Below are 20,968 nucleotides of genomic sequence, written 5' to 3'. Positions count from 1 at the left end.
CGCTTCCGCCCTTACTGAGCCCCCATACGAGACTGACCGTGGCAGGCATGACGTCATTGGAGGTCGCCATTTTGCATCCTCTATCAAACTTTTTTTCCCTCCAAAACGGGAATGTGCGGTAATGAAGTAAAAAAACCTCCCAAACTTGTCTCTTTAGGATTGTTGTCCATAAATATCCCTTTTCAGTAACTGGAGAATCTTTCCCTTTTGCTAAATATAAATCTGGTGACTAGGGCAGGTCCCAGCTGAATCAAGGCTTTCTCCAAGGTAGCAGTTTCTAATGAAGTTGGGGAGGCAAATCGCATGTTGTGAGGTTTAAACCCTCCGCATTTCTGTTCACTCACACGAATATCAACTCCCCAGGTTTTTTAACATGGAAAAAGTTCATTATTTATAAATTCTGCTTGTACAAAGAATTACTCACACAATAAAGTTATAATTCTCCACACATTTTGTCAGGATTCCTGTCCTTTTACACTCCATTCTCACATACAAAATGACATAGTATTCCTGCCTTGCTCTCTTGTTTTTTGTCTTCCTTTTTATTTGAATGTATATTTGATATTAACTAGCACCATGATTCTGAAAGGATTGGGGCATGAAATTCTGTCACAGCTGGGCCAGTTAGATGCTAGCGATCACCATAGTCAGCTACAGTACAATGGAAACTGCTTTTCATCAGGATGGAGAGCAATCAAGTGCATAACATGCTGCCACCACACTAGGGAAACAACTCAAAGTCCATAATGAGTAGTGGTGTAAGACAAGTGTTTTGGAGATCGTTGCCTCTCACGTTCTTGATAATAATCAGTATCACATGGTAGGCTTTTAATGAAACCAATTTTCAGCCACATAATTTAGACCAAATATGTGAAGGGTAAGGCAAAACCCCAGGTTCTACTACTGAGCAGGTGGTAAGATAGAGCAATAGAAGACTTCACTCTATGTGTCATGCCCCTAGGTAAACAATTTAAGCTGTGAGTCTATTCCTCCTCTGTATGAGAATAACAGTACCTACTTCATAGGATTGTTGCTATGAGTGAGCATATTCTTTAAAAAAGTAGATTCTGGTTCTACTACCTGTGATGAAGGTAGGGCTGTCAGGGTCCTTTCAATAGTTGGTGAGAGCAAGCGAAAAAAGCAAATATTGAGGAAGCTAACATTGGCATATTTGTGTGTTACATTCATTAGTGTCACGCCACAGGTGGAGACTATCTTGGATGCCCACACAAGAGAATGAGCCCAAAATTAAATGGACATTATTTCTTTGGCTATCTACACTCTGGTAATGAGCACCATTGACCAGCAGTCCCACAGACGATAGCCATGTTATGAGACATGGGAGCTTTGTCACAATCTTCTCACTACTTAGAGGTTTTTTAATTCTCAAAAAGGAATCTTGGAGGTGATCTATCCAATCTCTTCATGTTACAGTTGAAGCATCTCGGCTAACACTGGTAGATAGTAGAGCCAGGGCTGATGTCCAGGTTCTTTGACCATGTGTCGTTAGTCAATCCTGGTTATGGTTTCCACCACTGGAAACCTCTGGTTTAAGGTGCCACAGGATAATGAATATGTGTATGTACACACACACTAACTGGAATTAGCCCTGAGCCCACTGATGCTCAAGCAGGAACTGTAGGTCCTTTCAAGAGGCCGTGCTTGCATTTCTTTGACAAAGCTTAGCAGTTTTAACACAGGATTGAAAACTTGCTCTCATGCATTTAAGCAAACTAGTCCCTCTGACAAGATTTGTATTAGAAACCCTGATCAACCAAGATTTCACTTCATAAATATCAAAGCTACACCACCTTCTATGGCTGGGGATACACAGTCTCATCACACAACATTCGTTCTTCACATATACACTAGTGTAAATCCTTAGTCTTGGCCTTAAATCTTTCCCCAAATAGCTTATTCCCATGCTCACTCACATCAGTAGCTCCACTGCCTCTGATCCTTTTACACGAATTTATTTCTATACAAGGTTCTAAAAACACCCCTTGGTTTGTACATAAGTTTTTCCTTCATTTTAAGTTGCTTTATAACAACTGGATTCCTGATTTTTTTCATTTTTTCTCAAATCTGTCATGATTAAAAAAAAAATACGAAAGGAAATAAAAATGTCATTGGCCAGAAGACAGGGTGGGAAAAAAAAAGGACAAAAATAAAAACATCAAATATGAAAATTCTCAGAGATAATGCATTTATAAACACAGAAATGGTTACAACAAAGATGGCCGTGATGAGTGGGTATATATATATTTATATATATATATTTATATATAAATCCGTGTCCGGTAACTGACCGTGGCACCTAGGGAGCTAAGTCCAGTCCTTGTGTTTGCCCCGAACTCTCCCTTCTCTGCAACTCCCCTTGTTGTGGGATTTCATAAGAACACAAAGCTCCCACAGCTCCTTAGATTTGGGGATGGGGAGACAGAGTACAGGGCCATGGCTGGCAGAGAAGAGAGGCTCCAAGGAAAACCATAACCCACACTTCTAAGCAACCCTCAACCATTTGGGGGATTGCCGGCCCCTTGGGGACCACATCTCAGCCCATACCCCTTTACAAATAAAGGGGGTCTGACCCCCACACAGATCTCCCCCCTCCAGCATTAGGTAGGAATCGAAGTGAGACCATGAGGGGAAAAAAAACAGCTCCCAGGGATTGGGGCACGTGAGAAACCTGTTCTTTTGCAGGCAAGATTAGAACAGGAGGCTGGCTGCATTTAGGGCTCCCTTCTCTCTGGCATCTGGGAGGGCCAGCCTCTAGTCTTCTATCAGCCTGAACTTTGAGGATTATGAGGGTAAGGAGAGAGTAAGTGCCCATATTGGAAAAGTTTCTATGAGGTCATAACAAATCCCTCCCTTGAGCACCAACCCCCCAATTTTAAAAAGCTATGCTTGGGAGGGGAGGCTGCTGGATTACACTACCAGCTCAGTAATCCTTTGCCAGTCAGGAGGGCTGATGTTCCTTTTGAAGAGGAGTTGAAAATATGGTATCCTATGAAGGAAGGCGGTGCCTGAGGCCCAAGGAGATGGAGCCAAGGCCTGTCAAGGAAGAAGAGGACTTTTCCCACCAAGAGGAGTTGGAGAAAGAAGGGACTAGAACTTCTTTCCCCTCTTCCCAGTGGGTGGCAGCACAGGTCTCTACGAGCTAGCCAGATGCTCCACCTGGATGGTGCTGGTGGTGACTGTGAGGCAGATGTCCTTATGATGCTCCGCCGTCTTATAAGGGGTCAGGTCAAAGGAACACTGGGGTGGAGGATTGGGGTTGCTGTCCCCACCACCCCCACCCTGGGGGGCTGCCCCAGGGGACTGGAAGTGTGGTGGCTGTGGCTGTTGCTGCTGCTGCTGCTGCGATGCCTGGGAAGCCTGAGCTTGGGCTTGAGCCTGGGCTTGAGCCTGAGCTTGAGCTTGAGCTTGAGCTTGAGCTTGGGCCTGGGCCTGGGCCTGGGCCTGGGCCTGGGCCACTGCTGCTGCCGCTGCTGCTGCCTGTACTTGTTGCTGGAGATCAGGAGGGTTGTGTTTGCGCATATGTTTCATAAGGTACGTTTCCTGAAGGAGACGGTAAAAAGGAATTGAGAGAGGAAAGAGAAAGAAAAGTTACTTGTAACCAGCATCCTGGACTCTTACGTTGCTTTAATAGAGCGTTATTTGTACAAAGGTATTCTGGAGCCAGGGGCAAGTTCTCCCCATGTGCCACTTTCGGGGCTCACTATTGGGTAGAAAAGAGAGGGTGATCTTTAGATTCACCACTGGCAGTCAATTGGCATTCAATTGGCACAGGGAAAGTTGTCATTTTCTCACAGATCTTTGACTAGAACAACTTTACAACCAATTTCTGGAGTCTAATGGAAAACATCTGAGATCTTTTTCCTCTCAAACTTTCAAGTTGCTTTATTTTGCCTTATGTTCAAATAAAACGAAGAATCATTGCTTAGAAATCTCCACAGGCTTAAGGGATCAGGCATCCCCTAAATTCTGCAGTTATGGATCTATTTAGTTTCTGTTCTCCTTTCTGATTCTAAGTTGGAGCTAGGGAGGCAGCAGATTCACTGCAACAGATTTTTATCCAGAAAGATGTGTCAAGTGGATTGTAGTCCTACAGGCCTACAGGGAAGGAAAGAGAAGGCAATGTGCACTCACCGACGTATATGCCCGACTACAGATAGTGCAGGTGTACACCTTGGCATGCTTCACCGTATGCGTAGATAGGTGCACCTCTAGTGAGGCTGCGTCTGTGTACGCCCGATGACAGTTGTGGCACTTGAAGGGTTTATCTTTGTTGTGCTGCCGCCTGTGGGACTAAGAAGATTGGGAGATATCAAGATGAGTGCACTGGACTCGTCTCTCCTGCCTCCTTGACCTTAATGGAAAGATCTGAGTTGAGTGTCAGGCCTCTCAGGTTCTCTTTCCATCTAAAGCCAGTAGAAATTGCTTCAAATAAAACTTCAGGAGCCATAGGCTAAAGGAAAAAGCATACATCATGCAGCACATACCAAGTTCCTGAAAGTTAGAATGATGGCTATGCCTGGTCCCACTAGTTCGGTGGTTCTCAAAATGAGGCATGGGGAACGCTAGGGAACACCAAGACCTTTTCAGGGGGCCTACAAGGTCAAAACTATTGTTAAAATAATAAGACAATGTCTTCCTTTTCACTCTCTTTCATGACTATATGGAGATTACATGATGTATAATATTGCCACAGACTGAATACAGCAGACATGAGAATCTAGCCATCTTCTGATAAGCCATACACTAAAAAAACATGCAAAAATGTAAAACAAGGCCATTCTTCTTACTAAAATTTTTTGGGTTTGTGTTTGGAAATGTTATTTGTGTTAACATGCAATTGGTTTGTTATTTTTAAACAAACTACTAAATATCTTTTTCAGTTTTTCAGTTTCACACTATCTAGGTAGACCGATAGTTACATCAATAAAAGCTTTTTTAAGTTCCCCAATAATTATTGTGAGGGGTCCTGAAAAAGTTTTGAGAACTGCTCTACTAGTTAAATGGCACTTCGACCCCCAAGTCTTAAGAGTCAAGGCCTCCTGTGGACAGAGGAGCATTTACCTGCAGATTGGAGAGCTGTGTGAAGGCTTTCTCACAGCCAGGATGTGCACATTTGTATGGTCTATCACCGGTGTGGATTCTGCATGGGATAAGAAAAGAAGAAAAGGGAGAGATGTCAGCAAGGCCACTTGGAGATTGGCTCAACAAGCCTCCTCAAGGTCACTCCTGCCCTCCCACAGGAGTGGGAGTGTGAGATGGGTCTCCAGGAGGCCTCGGCTCCTTTTACACAGATCACGCTGTATCACCTGATTTTTGCTCATTGCCTGTGTCACTCAGCTCAAGCTGGGCTCCTCTCTGCTGGGGGAAGAAGAACTGGTGGCTTGGCAGCCAAGAGACAGGCAGACTACAATTTGGTATACACGTCAGCTCCTATAGCAACTGTCCCTGAAGAATGCTCAGAAACATAAGGTCAACACAACGATAAAGAAAAAGATACACATAACACCTCTTCCTTGGCCTCCACCATACAGCCAGAAACTATCTCCTCAGCCTTGAACACCACTCCCAGAGAAAGTCTGGTGTCAAAGAAAAACACAGAGTTATGGTAACTGTGAAAGTAGCAGTGATACAAATACCCATGGAAACTCCTGGGATTTTTCCCCAGTCCAGCCACCTAATGGTAGAAAATGCCTCGTTTAGTACCAATTTGACCTCTTTCCCAAACACTACAGGGCCCTCCACTGAGATGAGCCAAGGACTTGAAAGTGTGCAGACACCTGCTCCTCATCAGGGACTTCAGAACTATCTTTGTGACCAGACGCTTTTCTAGATCTGTTATAAAACCTTGAAAACAGCACAGGACGTGTCTCCTTATGAGGAAAGCCCGACTCTTCCTCTTCACAAAGCATGTCTGACCACTTTAAGGGGGATCACCACATCCAGATACAGCAGTGTGAGGCCTATCTATGGCCAATAAGAGTCTGAACTCCAGTTCAACTTGAGATACCAATGAAGGACATCAATTCTTTTGGTTGGCAGGTTCACTTCCTCCTAGTCGCTCCAGATTCATGGGACAAACAGTGGGCATCCTTAAGAAATATGAGCCTTTTCATTTTGTTTGCCAGTTCTCTGTGAAGATTTAGGATGTGTTTGGTTTTGTTCTCTACCCCTGGTATCCCTTGGAGATCTCCTTGTTGCCGTAGGTGTCACCAGGCCGATGAAATCCAGCTAAAGTCTGATTATATCTCCAGTTCATAAGTGGTGCTCTACGGGCTAGAGGTAACATCTTCTTCAATCCAATGCCCTGCTTTGGCATCAAGGAGAAAATCTTGCAAGATGTGTGCACGGGTGTTTTCAGGGAAGGAAATGAGGGGAAAAAAAATGGTCTCTGCTCCAGATGAGTCTCTTCCTCCCACGCATCTGGGAATATCACAGTCATCGCAGCTCCCCAATGTAGCTTTTGCCCCAGACACTCTCTGAACGTCCACTTGTTTCTCCAGAGTTATCGTTTGTTCTTTCTCTCCCGGATGCCAGTCATGTTCTCCTCCAGCCAGGTCTCTCCTCCAGCCAGGTCTCTCCCCCGCCCCCCGCATGCGGGTTGTTGTGTGTGTCCGGGGCGGGGGTGGGGAGGGCATGCCAGCGGGGCGGGGGCAGTAGCCCGCCACTCTCCCTTACCGTGTGTGCTGCTGGAGGTGGGAGAGCTGGCGGAAGGCCTTCTGGCAGTAGGAACAGTTGTAGGGCTTGGCCCCCGAGTGGATACGGAGGTGCTGGGCCAGGTAGGAGGTGTTGGCGAAGGTCTTGGAGCAGTGCGGGCACTTGTGGGGCTTGATGGTCTCCGTGTGCATCTTGGAGTGGATCCTGCCGGAGAGGAGAGGAGGGAAGGGGGGAGGAGGAAGCAGTTCGACACCACGGGCTCAGCTCTCTGCTGGGTGAAATGATGTTGCTTGACGGATGAGAGCACCCCCTCCTCCCTCCTCCCAAACATACTCCGGCCTGGATAGGCTAATGAGGAGGACACCCAGATCTAGGTTGTTGCTGATCTTAAGTCGGTGGCTAGAATGGCAGTGAGATGATGAAGAGCTGCAACCCCTGGTTCCTGGTAACCTTAAAGATTTCAGTCTTGTCAACCCTCCGCTTGTTTCTAAGGTTACACACTCACCACAGATACCCTGCTTCCAAACAGTAATCTGAACAAAGACCAATACCGCCTGTTCCCCATGGACCTGAAGCTGAATGCACACCTTGGCTCTGAACTGAAGCATATAGTAAAAGCAGGGCCTGCTCTGCAGATTTCCAAACACAGACACAGAGAGAAACCACAAAAATCGTTCTAGACTTTGGGATTGGAGACCACAATTTTCCAGGCCGCCTCCCGCAAAGCGCTAGGACATAGAGTTTATTTTTCACAGACAGTAATGGGAGAGTTGAGGCTCCCGAAGGGCAAAGTCGAAAAGGAAAAAAGAAGACGTGGAGAGAAGAGTAGGCGCAGATGTGTTTTTGGGGTGAGGGGTTCACGGCCAGGTAGTGGGGTAAAACCAAGAGCAGCCTTACCGGGTGTGCTGCTGAAGGTGAGAGAGCTGGCGGAAGGATTTCTCACAGAAGTTACAACTGTAGGGCTTGGCCCCTGAGTGGATACGGATGTGCTGGGCCAGGTAGGAGCTGTTGGCGAAGGTCTTGGAACAATGTGGGCACTTGTGGGGCTTGGTCTCGGTGTGTGACTTGGAGTGGATCTGCATCTCCGACTTTGAGTAGAATGTCAGTGAGCACATCCGGCACCTGGGCCAAGTGAGGGCAGTGGTTAGAACCCTTCCTACCAAGAGGGCACGGCTAAACCCTCCCCTCCACTTCTAAAGAAGCCAATTTCTCTGATCACTCTCCTACTCCAATAACACTTAAGGCCAGTGAGAGGAGAAGCTCTATTTTATCTTTATAGCCAAAGCTTCTAACAGCCCAGCACAATATAAATACTCAATACATGTTTGCTGAATGACTGAACTCCCTAAGTGTGTACAAAAACAAGAATTCAACCACGTAAAACAGGAAAATCTTATTATGGGCTCTGGGCTGATGTGAATTTCACCGGGCCAGGATTATCATTTAACTTGTTTTTCTTCTGCCTATATCTTAATTTCAAACTTTTAAAGAGCTCCTTTCTCTAATTTCCCATGTATAAAGTACATCCCTCAGTTATTTCTCAAGCTCTCAAGATGATAACGAGGACAAACTGGCTAGATTACCCAGGACTTCTCCTGTTTCCTCAGACAACTGCCTTCTCTCAGATTTTCTACTTCCTTTTTGCCAGGGATTCCTAAATAAATGGGGGGAGGGAGGGATGGAAGGAGAATTATCAGAATTACAGTATTTGTAGGGGCTTTTCCAAACCATGTACGTCTGGCCTCCACCCTGTATCTGATGTTCCACCAGCTGCCCCTAAGTCCCAGCCCCTTGGTAATCAAGTGAGAACCACTTTTGCAATGAGCCAAGGTAACTGTTGGAAGTGGGTTCTATCTTTCAAATATTTAGGAGAAGATTTGGGAAGCTCTGAGCTTCCATGCTAAACCTTTCCTCTTTCCTCACACATGGAGCCAGTGTCAGCACTTTGGGGTGATATCAACGGCATGTGCATACACTTTCACTCATCACCTGATTTGGTAATTCTTACTGCTCTAGCATTGCCCAAGAATATCAAATAAGGAGGCCTTTGAGCAGGTCAAGCCACAACTATTCGGACTTTTTTACTGGGTAAAAACTATCTATGAGCTAGAACCCTAGCACTCCTAAACAAGTTACCAGGGCACAATGTGGGCTGATAGAAAGGGCAATAGCCTGGAAGCCAGGTAACCAGGGCAAGTCTCTCTTCCTTGAGTCCTCCCAACTTATCCTTGGAAGAGGGTCTGGCATGGTACAGAGTATAATTCCTGCTTTTTTATGATTCCAGGAGAATTTCTAAAGAATAACTGAGATCAAGACTACAAAGGACTCTTCAGAGAAAAAGATACCACTGTTAACTGGGGAGATGGCCCATATAGAACTGTTTCTATTAAAATTCCAATCATTAAGGCCAATTTCTATAACATAATTATCAGTTTACCAATCCCCGACCATTGTCTGGGATGTCCAACCATTGTATGAGCAGTGGGGAGGTTTTATTTATAGGTAGCGCAGTCCAAAGGACATAGCCAACAGAAAATAGCCAATGGAAGTTTAGACACCTGGGCTCTACTTAAAGTTCAGTAACAGGCTTGATCATCAATCTAGACCTCAATTCTCTGGTCTGTAAAATGGAGAGATAAATATATGCCCCCAGAAGGGCCAGCAAACACCCAGGACAAAGGTAAAGCAAGTGTCCTCTAATAATAAAATTGCATTAGTGTTAATAGCAGCAGTGCTGATGGATGAGCTCATGCTACTGTATGTTTCACTACCTACGACTGAGGTTAGAAACTTGACATATTGTCACTTGGAGGGAAACTGTACTAAAGTTACAAAATAATTTCCCTTGGTTGCTAAAATTTTTCAGATAGGTAAAACAATATTCACTTTAACTCAGTATCTCATTTAGTGTGTGTGTGTGCTGAATATACAACTGTACCCTCAATATGAAATTAAGTATAAGAGAAAATAACACTCTTCATCAGTTTTCAACTAGAGAAGAATCTGCAAAGCTTAAATTCATTGATAATGGACTGGCAACGAAATGAGCACTCACAAAAGGTATTAGGTATAATGATAATAATAATAGTTGCCATTTGTTGTGCCCGATACTGCTAGGCAAGGGGTTGGGCATATTAAACACATTGTTTCCACCTCTCACAATAACCTGGCAAGTATTATCCCAGTTTTATAGAAAGGAGCACCAAGGCTCAGAAAAGTTAAGTAATTTGCCAAAGGGCAAATAGTTATTCATGACAAAGCCATGATTCTAGTCTAATTTAAGATTCCTCACACCAGAGGTATTCAAGGAGAGGCTGGACAACCATCTGCCAGGAACGTTTAGAAGACTAAAATATAGAGAAGGGACTGGCTTAGGTGACCATTCAAGTAGTGCCAACTCTGAAATCCTATGAAGCCAAACACGAAGGTACAAGTCCTTTAATGCAATGTGTTGAGTGGTCGGAAAGAAATCCGATGTAGGAGAGTTGTGGCAGTGTGCAGTTAGCGGGGGGCAGAAAAGCCAGCACCCCATATCACTGGGTGCACAACTCTAAGGGACACCATTCACATTCAACATGAGAACAGTGCCCCTTTGGAGGCATGCGATGCAATGGCTTCGCTTACAGTGACCACTTTGAATTATCCCTTTTTTTCCTTAGATACTCAAAAACAATTTCAAATACTCTGATTATCCCTCAAAACATTTCCACAAGATAAATGAGGGCCACAATTGATCTTCCCATTTTACAGATGTAAACAAAGACCTAGAAATAAGTTGATTTGCCCAGAGTGACACAGAACCCAATTACCCAATACACCATCAAAAGCCACTGGCCACAGGAATGGATGTGGCTGACCTACACATGCATCGAAAGAGAGATTCTTTGTGACTAAAAAAGATTCCTTTGGAACTTCAGAGTTCTGAGTTTCTGAAGAAATTCCATTCACCTAGAATATAATTAGTTGCCCTTAAATTTCAGAGTCCTCTTTAGTCACTTGGCATGGGGGCTGTCAAGAACTCCAAAAATGCTGAGGGTGTAGAAAAGTCATCGGGGTATCCTTCCAATTGTATATTCACATTTCTATCCGTATACACAGTTTGGGAAGTCCAAATGTGGATCCAAAACAACCAACCAACCAAAAATGCTTGGCAGAGTCAGGACACTGACCCGTGTGAAGGGCTCCACAGGGTGTCGGAGAACCCTCCCACTACTCGTGCCGCAGCACATTTTGTATGAGTGTTTTTCCATGTACAATGACCTCGCTTTAAGCAAATACATACAATCCAGATTTCTACAAAATATATTTAAGAAGGATTTTCATTTTATGAAATGATATATTAAAAAATGCCTTTAATGAATCAAACTTGTCAGGTACCTTTATAATATGATATGATGTAAACATTTTCCAGGAACACTTTTATTGTATAAAGTGGGGTACACCTGTAATAATAAAGCTGCAATGAACTTTGGGATTAGAGACTGGAATTTTGCAGTGCTAATACTTTCTGCATAGCAACACTCCCCTCATTTTCACTTACAAAGAGGGATTTAAATGCTCTACAGTCATAGCTACTCTCAACAGCAGAAGTGTACAACACAAATAATAATAAATGCTAAATGATGACTATTCTTTATCTCTTTTGACGTTCCCAACATTTCAAATCTTATCTGATATATACTCCCAACAAATGGGAGGAAGAAACAGAATTCTCCCCATTTTACAGATGAGGAAACTGAGGCCCAGAGAGGGGGGAAAGGACTTGCCCAGGGTCACACAGCAAGTTCGTGGTGGAGCCGGGAACTGAATCCATGAGCCCAAGGCTCTGTCCATTTCCTGTGCCGCAGTTCCCTTCGCTCCTAAAATGGGAACAACATTGCCCATCTCGGTACACTAAGGACAGACCCAGTCTCCCAGCCATGCACACCTGCCCCTGTCTGCATCAAAGCTGTAACAGTGGTTATCCCACTCTGTATACTGGGACCAAACTCCCCAAACCCACAAGGGCCCTTGATAACTCTCAAGGGGATTAGAAGATTTCCAACTTTCAAAGGGCAGGGAAGTTTACTATGTAATTAGTTTTGTACAGTACCACATGCAAATATAATGCTTTTTGACAATGGACACTTAAAGGCAGTGAAGAATCAAAATGACTTCTATGAATTAGAAAGTGAACAAACAGTCATTTTATAAGCATATATTCTAAGAGTGGGGAGGGAGATATCCTATTTCTCCCACCTTTTTATATACACCCCTCCCATCTTCCCAACCATGCAGGGTCAGGCAAGCTCAACGTTCAAATACAGTCCAAGAATCAGTGGATGAAACACTGGTGAGGGGCTTACCAGAAAGGTTTCTTGGAAAAATAGAAATGGAAAATATAGAAAGCAAAAAGTAGCTGGAGATGGAGTCTCAAACCCAGTCTAAAGCCTCATTACAAGAAACTCTTATTATGTCAGTGCTGATGACCCCAAAAAGGAAGGAGTGAAATGGGTCTGCATCCTGGGGGAAGAGGCACCAGAGAAGTGCTATAAGCTCAATCTTCCTGCCTCACACCAGAACACCTGACATGCACGTGGATGAGGTGGAAAGCTGGCAGGGCATACAGCCTGATTAGGGGCAGGACACAGGGAATAGGGAAGTTGAGACAAGGATCCTCAGCCCATTCTGCCCCAGCTCTGACTCATACCTATAGGTTTTGCCGTCTTTCTGATGGTCATCATCATCCTCAGGAGAGAGGACATAAGGGTCATTCATCTCAGGCAGCCCTGATTCTAGCATCCGCTTCTTCTTTCGGCCCCGGGGGGGCTTAGGAGCCACACTGCCACCTCCACCACCACCTCCACCTCCTTCCTCCGTTAGGGCTGATGATACCTTCTTGGAGAGGTCAGGGACCACCTGCAGGGCTTGTGAGCCAGGGGGAAGAGCTGAGACAATCATGGGAGCCGAAATGGGGAAGGTCTGAGCTGATGAGGCTGTGGTCACAAGGGAGCCTGAGGGGGACGTGATTACCAAACCAGGACCTAGGATTAGGAGAAAAAGGAGATGGTGTCATGTTGTCCACTGCTGATTCTAATCCTATTTAATTTCCCCCAAATCAGTGTCTAATTAACCCCTCACCACCGCCCCCCAGCCCAGAGTATATAGGAAACCCCAAACCCTATAGAAAAATAATGGTCTCCTAACCCCTGTTGCCCACCCCACCCCCGGTAACAGTGAGATTTACCCCTTGATTGACTCCCTTCTCTTCTCCACCTCTGAGAACAGGAGACTCCTTGATTCAGAGAAGGAAAGAATGTCACCTCCTCAAAGGCAGGGACCGCATCTTCTACTTCTTTGTATCCCCCACAATGCCTAGCGCATTGCTAGGCACACAGTAGGCACTTAATAAAAATCTGATTGAGTAATCAAACACATTTCCCACTCCCCATGTCCTTGGAGCCCTCCAGCCTGGGGTACTGATCATGGAAGATCAACACCTCAGATTGGAGAAGAGCAGAGTTGCTCACCAGCAGTCATCAGTCCTGTAGACGGCACAGGGACCACCGTGATATTCTGGGTAACGGACGCCTGGCTATGTGGGGTCAGCTGGTCTGACTTGGACTCTGTGTCCATATTGATGCCCGAGGGCAGGGACACTGAGGCAGGCACTGTCAGCAAGGTGGGGTAGTGGGGTGGAGGCAGCCCACAGCCCTTCTCTGGCAATAGCTGATCCTTCATCTTATTGATGAACATCGTGTTCTCAATCTAAAAGAAAGGGAAGGGGCAGAGAACAAACTGATGGTCACCAGATGGGAGGGGTTGGAGGGATGGGCAAAAAAGGTGAAGAGGACTAAGAAGTACAAACTGCCAGTTATAGTCAATACTATCTTAGTAACTATATATGATGCCAGATGGGTATGTGACTCATCGAAATGACCACTTTGTAAGGTATATAACTGTCTAATCACTACCAGATATATCTGAAACTAATATAACATTGTATGTCAACTATAATTTAATAAATAAATACAAGAAAAGGAAGGTGGAGGGGAGTGGCTTCTTTGGGAAGAGGCTGATTTTGTCTGCTCATTAAGCACTTTGCATTCTGTCTCCCTCCTCTGAGATCAAGGAACAGTTAATATCTTTGTGCTTCCAGAGAAGCCAAGATAGAAACACCATATTTCTCAGTGATGGGGACCCAGTAAAAACGCATATGGTTTTTCTTGCTTCAGTCTCAACATACCAGAACTTACTACTCAAGAGTTGAAAAAGCACATGATGGGGGAGGAGCAAAAAAGCAAATCACACCTACCTGTCCTGAGACTGTGGGGATAGAAGGCCAGAAGTACGGGTTAGAATTGAAGTGAGATTCTTCCATTCTACCTGAAGAAAGAAAGACCACATCATACTCAGGAATATATCTGAAGAAGCTCAGCAATGGAGAAGGGGAGTTGAGGAGTTCCTGGTCTCTTCTTCGGCCTCTAATCACATGGCTGGGAATTAGCAGTCACAACCTTAGGATCTAGTGTATTAGTCTCATTGGTCAGAATCACTCAGCACTATCCTGCCATCCAGCAGAAGCTATCCTAATTAAGATACTGGTTAAAGAACTCATACATGTCTCATTTACCCACAGAATGTTTCTCATACACCAAAGAAACAGAATGAGTATTACTTTCCTTTGTGGACAAAAAGAGAAATTGAAGTCATGAGAGAGGAAGTGATGTGTCCAAAGTCCAACGAAAGAAACTACTGACTGGCTTCCAACAGCAGGGTACCTGTCACTGTTCCTCTTTTTCTTTATCCCTCAAATCTACCTTCTTTGAAATAAAAAAAATTAAAGTTCTACTTGAGACAACTATAGTTCTATCTAAGCCAGAACACAAAATATCCAAGGGAATTAAACAATGAAATTGGCAGGAATCAAAATCAAGGTATTCTTTGAGTACCAGATGATATCTGGGGACCACGCCCCACTGATCCCACCAAAGTCTAAGAACATCCATGGTGCTGCACTGGGTACCACACACTCTGGGCTGAGTAGTGAGAACCTAGGAGTTACCAGTTTAAAAAAGGGTTCTAGCACCAGCAGTAGCAGCAGCATCCCAGATTTTCACGTAAAGGGACTCAGAATAGTGGGAACAGTGGACCAGACGTATACACATTACTAGACTCCTGCTCTGAAGTTTTTCCAACACTAGGCTTCTAAGAGTTCAAGTTCTTCTCTGTATGTAGATGATAATTAAGCTTAAAACTTTGGGAGTGAAAAAAAAAGCAAGAAAAGCAAATCCCTCAGAATCACACTGCAAGTCACAGATGGGTACAGAATCCAGGTACCCCACCACTCACTCATTTTCACATTTTGATCACTTCTAGAAAGACTTAATTGGCTGCACGTTGGTCAAGAGTAGCTTCCTAAAATCCTGGACTAGGAAAGATCCAGCCCAGCAGAAAGTAGGTAAAGAGGGAGTATGCGACTGGTGGGGCAGCAAGAACTAAACATTATCACCATTCTACTACTCTGAGCTAAGTGCAACCAAGATTCAAGTGGGGAAGAAGGACCTGTGACTTACAGCCACAGGTCCCACTGAGAATATGCTGGCGGCAGATACCAGAGATACTAAGAGGTATCTGAGATACTAAGATGGTAGACTGGGAACAGAAACTGAGTTTCAAACAGAGACTAAGGGAACTAGGAAAAATCTTCAACAAAGAAGTTTAAGCAGAAGGGATATCCCTCTGAACATAACCCTGTTCCTTATCCTTCTCCAAAAATCTCATCACATGTTTTTGCTCTATTAAACAGTATTAAAACCTAGAAAGGGAACCAGAACTGAATGTCAGCCTACTTTTTCCTAACAAGTGGCAAAGGAGAGGAGAGGAATGCACCAAATCTGTGACTACAACAACTTCACACAAATGAGGCTCAATATGACTGAGGATCGACCACAGGGAAATCCTGCTCTCCAAATCATAAAATACAGGAAAACCAGACAGTCCCTGAAACAGGTGCTAACCTTTTCCTTCCAGCATTAGCTTCGTAAAGGGGCTTAAGGTCCTTCTCAGGCAAAAGAAATCAAGAAACAATTAGATCACAGTTTAAAAGAATCCAATCTTGCCAAGCTTTTCAGGAGGCAGGGATCACATCTTGACTCTCTCTAGTCTCAAACGCAGCAACTCCATATTTAATGAATGAATGACAGTGGACTCCACACACAGATTTTGAAAACATTGCCAGGGGTTCAAACCTTGACCCATGACCCGTTTGTCTAACCTTCTAGCTGAGAGAAATGAAACAGACAAGAGTGGTAATATATGGCAGAAATGAAGTAGAGCATCAGGCTAGAGAGTAAAAGAAAGGAGAGTCTAATACATAATTTCCTCCCAAAGAGTCAAGGAAGTAAACACATTACGGATGTGAAAATTTAGGAGGAACTGAGAGCCTGAAAATAAGAATGTCCTCAGATAGGATTCCTGTGAAAGGGCCCCTCCCTCACAAAAAAAGATTGTATCTATCCATATCGTCCCACAAATGGTTCAGGTGAAGAAGTGTCTGAGGGAAATATTACCTGTAGGTTCCTATAAAAGGGGCATACAAAGTGATGTGGTGGACAATATCACCACCACCATCACCATTAATGTCTATTAAGTGGTTATAGTGTTCAAGGTGCTGTTCTAAGCACTTTACACCTATCACATCATTTAATACCCACAACAATTCTATGAAGTAAAGTATTGTAATCTCCATTTTTCGAATGAGGAAATTGGAGGCAAACAGTAAATAGCACAGCAAGTTAGAGAAAGGGATTCTACAAGAGATCAAAACCATATAACTGAAGTACACACTTTCTGACATTGTGTCTTGATTCAAGAATTAAAATTTAGAATATTTCCAGGAACAGACTATACATTTTTCAGGTAACTCTCACTAATGTTTTCAAAAATGAAATTCTGATGACAGCAAAATGCAGTTAAAGATGATATTCTCTGTCCACATCCTGTGAAATCTCTCCTGGCCACAAGATAACTGATCTTAGAATGATGGAATCTGAGTAAAAAGGCCAGACTGTCCAGAGCGGGTGAAAGGCCACTTCCACAGATACTCAATCTCTCACTCTGCTTTGGTTCTTAAAGAGAACAAAACTGAAGATCAGAATCATAGCTGGTTCTAGGATAAAATGATAAATATGCTTTGTGAGCTTCTAGTAAATGTCAACCCCAAATTGGGGGACATGGAAAGTACTGCTTGGTGAACTAGAAGCAATATTTGTCTGCAAAACGACACCTGAGAAATGCTATACTGCTATTCTGATAAGTCTGACGTAAATCTCTGTATCCCTAAAATGAGATCAAATGGAGAGCAAAGAAGGTAAGAGTCTTGCCAGAATACATGCAAATGGCACCCCTTGGAGTTGTGTAACAGATCACTTGAATATCTGTTTACTGTCTATTTTACCACTTATACTCTTAACTCTCATTCAAGGAGGAACTCTCACCAAACCATCCCGACATCCAAGCAGACACATATCAACATTCTTAAATCCGAAGAAGCTCACTGATATTACAGGGAAACCTCATCTCTACACAGAGTGCAAGTTTTGATGACTATGCCAATGTATTAAAAAGAAAAAAAAAAAAAGAACTGGTGTACCCTAGACTGGGAATGAAGTGAAAGGGTTCTATTATAGCCTAAAGAACAGTAAAAGAAGAAAAAACACAGTAAGTAGAAAGAAGAATATTAGCAGATTGAAAGTCTAGATTCTAATGTCAACTTTACTACTGCACAGTGCTCAACTGTTCTGTTAAGAAGGGAGGTTTGCTATAATGGAGCTGGCCATGAGATTTTTTAAAGAGGTTCAAGGAATTACATATATTTCTTTTTCAAACTCAAAAGAAATCTTGGAAGCCCTAAGGAAGTGAAGAAAAAAAAGACAACATTAAATAATATCTATGAAACACACAGTAGAACTTGAACTCTTACACCAGAGCTTTGCCCACCTGCTCATCCTTTCACAGTGCTATCAGCCATCCAGGAATAAAGACGTCACTACCTCTAGCATATCGTTTTGGCAGACATGGGGAAGACCACGACCTCTTTCCCAGTAATTACCTTAATTTTTTAATTGCTTTTCAAATAAACCATGATTTTCTTTTCTCGGGAAGATAACACTCTCTTAACACAATGACCCTTTACAAACTCTCAAAATACTTGCACCAACCAAGTTCAGTGGCTGGGTAATGGACCTAGGAATCATGACTTCTGGAATCTCATTCTAGGTCCTATATAAGTGGATAACTGAATAACTACTAAACTTTCTGTTTGAGTAAGGAAGGGAGAAGAATAAACCTCTCGAAACAAATTTATAAGGCATATGGTGATGGGATGAAGGCAACACAAAAAAGAATAAAATGCTCAAAGTGCTCCTGAAAAGAACAGAAATACTTCCATGTGATGAGGACTATTAGTGACAATTAGTGAAAATTACATAAAGACCACATAATTACAAAGGAACTACCCCCAAAGTATCAGTTCTATAGCTTCCAGCTTAGAAGCACTTACAAGAAATAGAGATGCAAAGAACAATCAACTCAAATTCAACTACAGAAAGAGCTTGACCCATGGATCTCGGACAGTCTATTGAGCAAAACTGTTCCAAAATGCGCAACTGCAGAAAGGCTGCAGTATTAGTTAAGGACTTGAATGTGAAGGAACACAGAGAACCTGTTTTTTTTTCTCAATAGGGAAACAAAATCTTTTTCTCAGGTCCTGAGTTCCAAGAAGGACATTCAAGTAGGGCCATTTCAATAGAATTTGAGGCCTTTCTACTATCTGTAAACGCTCTCAAGTACAAAAATAACTCAGAAAAGGTTTATCCCAATTCTATAGGGAAAGACCATGCTCCAACAGACCAACAGGACCACTAACGCTACACAGCTGGCAATGTGGGCCAGCACCTTCGACCCTGGGCACCACTGGACCATCATACCCTGTACTCTGTGGGAAGAAGACACTAGTTTCTCTTGCCCTGCCCATTCCACTATAAATGATGTGTCCAGGCAATGTGAGGCAGAGAAAAATAAAGGGCGGGGGGGGGGGCTGGAGGAAAGATATGCACCTAATATTTAATCAACTTGGCTCAGAAACCTATGGGCAATGCATTTTATAAACCAGCCTGGAATTGGGTCTTAGAACACCCAACACCTCTAGGTTTATAAGCTCTGAACTCAGACCGTTTTGGATCATACACTGTCTTTTTCAGGCTATCTGAAACTCTATCATCATTGAGCGTCATATTTTGAATTCTTCCAGACATACTTCTGGAGTCCACTCCATAGTTTTATTAACTTTACTTCAAACTACCTAAAAACTAGTTTTTTCCTGAAAACTTTACCTTGTCACATCAAATTCAAATAACCCTGAGATTCTAATCACTCATCAGATACACTTCAAACATTTCACTGTAATATTTATAATACAATCCCCAGACTAAATTCTCCTTGTTCCAAATACAGAAAAGCAATTCTATAAGCTGTGCCATAGGGCCTATACTGGCGACTAGGGCCCATTTGTCCCCAAATTAGAATAAATTTCTCCTCTGGACACAATGCAACGCTACTTAGGTGATTTCGCTCGAGCATTTCACAATTCATTTCTGGTGAGTATTGGTGGGAATGGAAAGTGATGGGGTACAGAGTCAACTTTTTCCACAAAACCTTCTGGGTACCCCCAAGAGACACTAAGAAGAGGCTAACTTTTCTCCCATAGCAAACATCAGTATTATAATTGCTACTACTTGAAAATTTCTATCATATTGTCCCCACCAAAAGCCCATTTTATTATGACCCCTTCTCCCCCCAAAACAGAAAAACCATTAACCCAAAATTGTCTTACCCTCTCTCTCTCTTCCTCCTGTTGTTTTATTCTTTCTCCTTTCCAGGGCTCCTGAACTTTCTGTAAACAAATTATCTTGGTTACAGGGGCCAGTGAGGGTGCAGCCACCAGAGAACTGTGGAGGACCTCAGGAATTCTTTGACTGTCAGTAGTTAGTGGGAGATACAGGCAGAACCCCAACCAACAATCCAAAGGTGAAAGGAAATACTAACAGGAGTGCAGTGTCACCCCCTATATGGATACAAGGGAAATAAAGCCAATTCCTAAGAACTAAGATGAATTGTATCATCAGTGTTTGGGTCCCACTCCTGGGCTCAGACACTGGTTTTTCGTTCCCCAGGGCCACAGGTAATCAGGGGTCAGAGAACAGAAGAGTTGTAAGAAGAGAAGGGTCCCTGCGCCCTGATGATTGGCTTAAAAGGCAAAGCTCAGGACTGAGGGGATGCACAAGCCCTTGTGTCAGGCACAGTGCCAGTTCAGACCCAGCCACTTCCTCTGGTTCCCCCCACACACACTTCTGTGAGGACTTCGCCCTTGCCTATCCAAGGCCTTACGCCAAGAAGTATCTCCCTCAGCCTGCACAGTGATCTATCTATTGGAGACCCCAGCTGTCCCCCCAAAACCCTCGCTTCCCTGAGACAGCTCCTGGGAGCCTTCTCCTGATGTCGACACCCCCCACCCCTTCCTCAAAGACCCTTTGGGACGTCCCTCCTCCTTCTCCAGGGAGCTGAACTCTGCCACCCACCAGATAGACACCCGCCCCCTAAGCCCCCCCATTCCTCCCCATCGCCCGCTCCTCCACAACCACTTCCGGTTCCGGGACGGACACACATACAGTCACATCGAGGACCCCCCCTTTCTCGCCCCCCCGAGAAAAGGGGAGGGGGGAGGAGCGGCGAGCTTAGAGCGCGCCGGCTGCAGCCGTGCGAGACTCACCCGGCGGCGACGGCTGCGGCGGCGCCAGAGCGCGGGAGGGGCGGCGTTGGCTGAGAGAGGAGGGAGCCGAGTGGGGTGGGAGGACCGAGACGGGGCGAGGGGAGGGGGAGCGCGCGGCGGACCGCGCGGGCACGCACTTTAGGCGCGAGACAGACCCACACACTCATACGCACGGAGTGCGCGCGAGACACCCGCGGGGCGGGGGCGCCAGGCAGTGGGTGGCCCCCTCCTGCCCGCCCTCCCCTAACACTCACCCGGAAGTGGTGCTGCCGCTCGTGCTCCCGAGAACCCCAATTCCTCCACGCCCCCTCCCTCCCTCCCCCCACTAGCTCCGAGTTAAGCCGCCGCGGAGAGAAGGCGGGAGCGCCGGAAACGAAAAGGGGGGGAGGGAGGGAAATAGTAATGTAGGGGGAGCGGCAATGGGGAAGAGGGGGGAATGCAAAGGTCGAGTCACTTCCGGGAGTGGTAGCGCGCATCCGGCGC

General features: G+C 44.6%; 1 protein-coding gene across 17 annotated transcripts; it reads right to left on the bottom strand.

The window, feature by feature from the left end:
- Positions 1–2,183: 2,183 nt before the first annotated feature.
- ZNF384 (zinc finger protein 384) lies at positions 2,184–20,864 on the bottom strand. Of its 17 annotated transcripts, XM_011365845.2 has the most exons (13): positions 20,740–20,864; positions 20,486–20,535; positions 19,550–19,609; positions 13,970–14,040; positions 13,185–13,422; positions 12,902–12,949; positions 12,365–12,698; positions 11,442–11,534; positions 7,573–7,797; positions 6,697–6,879; positions 5,083–5,161; positions 4,153–4,311; positions 2,186–3,561 (listed from the first exon to the last, which is right to left on the bottom strand). In XM_011365845.2, the coding sequence occupies exons 4-13, from the start codon at positions 14,033–14,035 to the stop codon at positions 3,154–3,156; spliced, it is 1,833 nt and encodes a 610-aa protein (XP_011364147.1). In that variant the 5' UTR covers positions 14,036–14,040; positions 19,550–19,609; positions 20,486–20,535; positions 20,740–20,864; the 3' UTR covers positions 2,186–3,153. The 17 variants fall into 17 exon arrangements, with proteins under 17 accessions (XP_023389718.1, XP_023389725.1, XP_023389724.1 ...); XM_023533950.1 differs by lacking the exon at positions 20,740–20,864 and having other exon boundaries at positions 2,184–3,561; positions 20,486–20,733; XM_023533957.1 differs by lacking the exons at positions 20,486–20,535; positions 20,740–20,864 and adding an exon at positions 20,183–20,265 and having other exon boundaries at positions 2,184–3,561.
- Between the last annotated feature and the right edge of the window lie 104 nt (positions 20,865–20,968).

The sequence above is a fragment of the Pteropus vampyrus genome, unplaced genomic scaffold (genome assembly GCF_000151845.1).
Source record: "Pteropus vampyrus isolate Shadow unplaced genomic scaffold, Pvam_2.0 Scaffold116, whole genome shotgun sequence".
Taxonomy (NCBI): domain Eukaryota; kingdom Metazoa; phylum Chordata; class Mammalia; order Chiroptera; family Pteropodidae; genus Pteropus; species Pteropus vampyrus.
Note: the sequence above shows the minus strand (reverse complement) of the source record. Positions and strands in the feature narration are given on the sequence as shown.

Excerpts from the sequence above, each read along its gene's own strand:
- ZNF384 (XM_011365845.2), bottom strand. The coding sequence starts at position 14,035 with ATGGAAGAATCTCACTTCAATTCTAACCCGTACTTCTGGCCTTCTATC. Across the intron at positions 11,535-12,364 it reads AAAGACGGCAAAACCTATAG|GAGCGAAGGGAACTGCGGCA; the intron begins GTATGAGTCAGA and ends TTCCCATTTTAG. Across the intron at positions 3,562-4,152 it reads GTAGTCGGGCATATACGTCG|GAAACGTACCTTATGAAACA; the intron begins GTGAGTGCACAT and ends CGTCTCCTTCAG.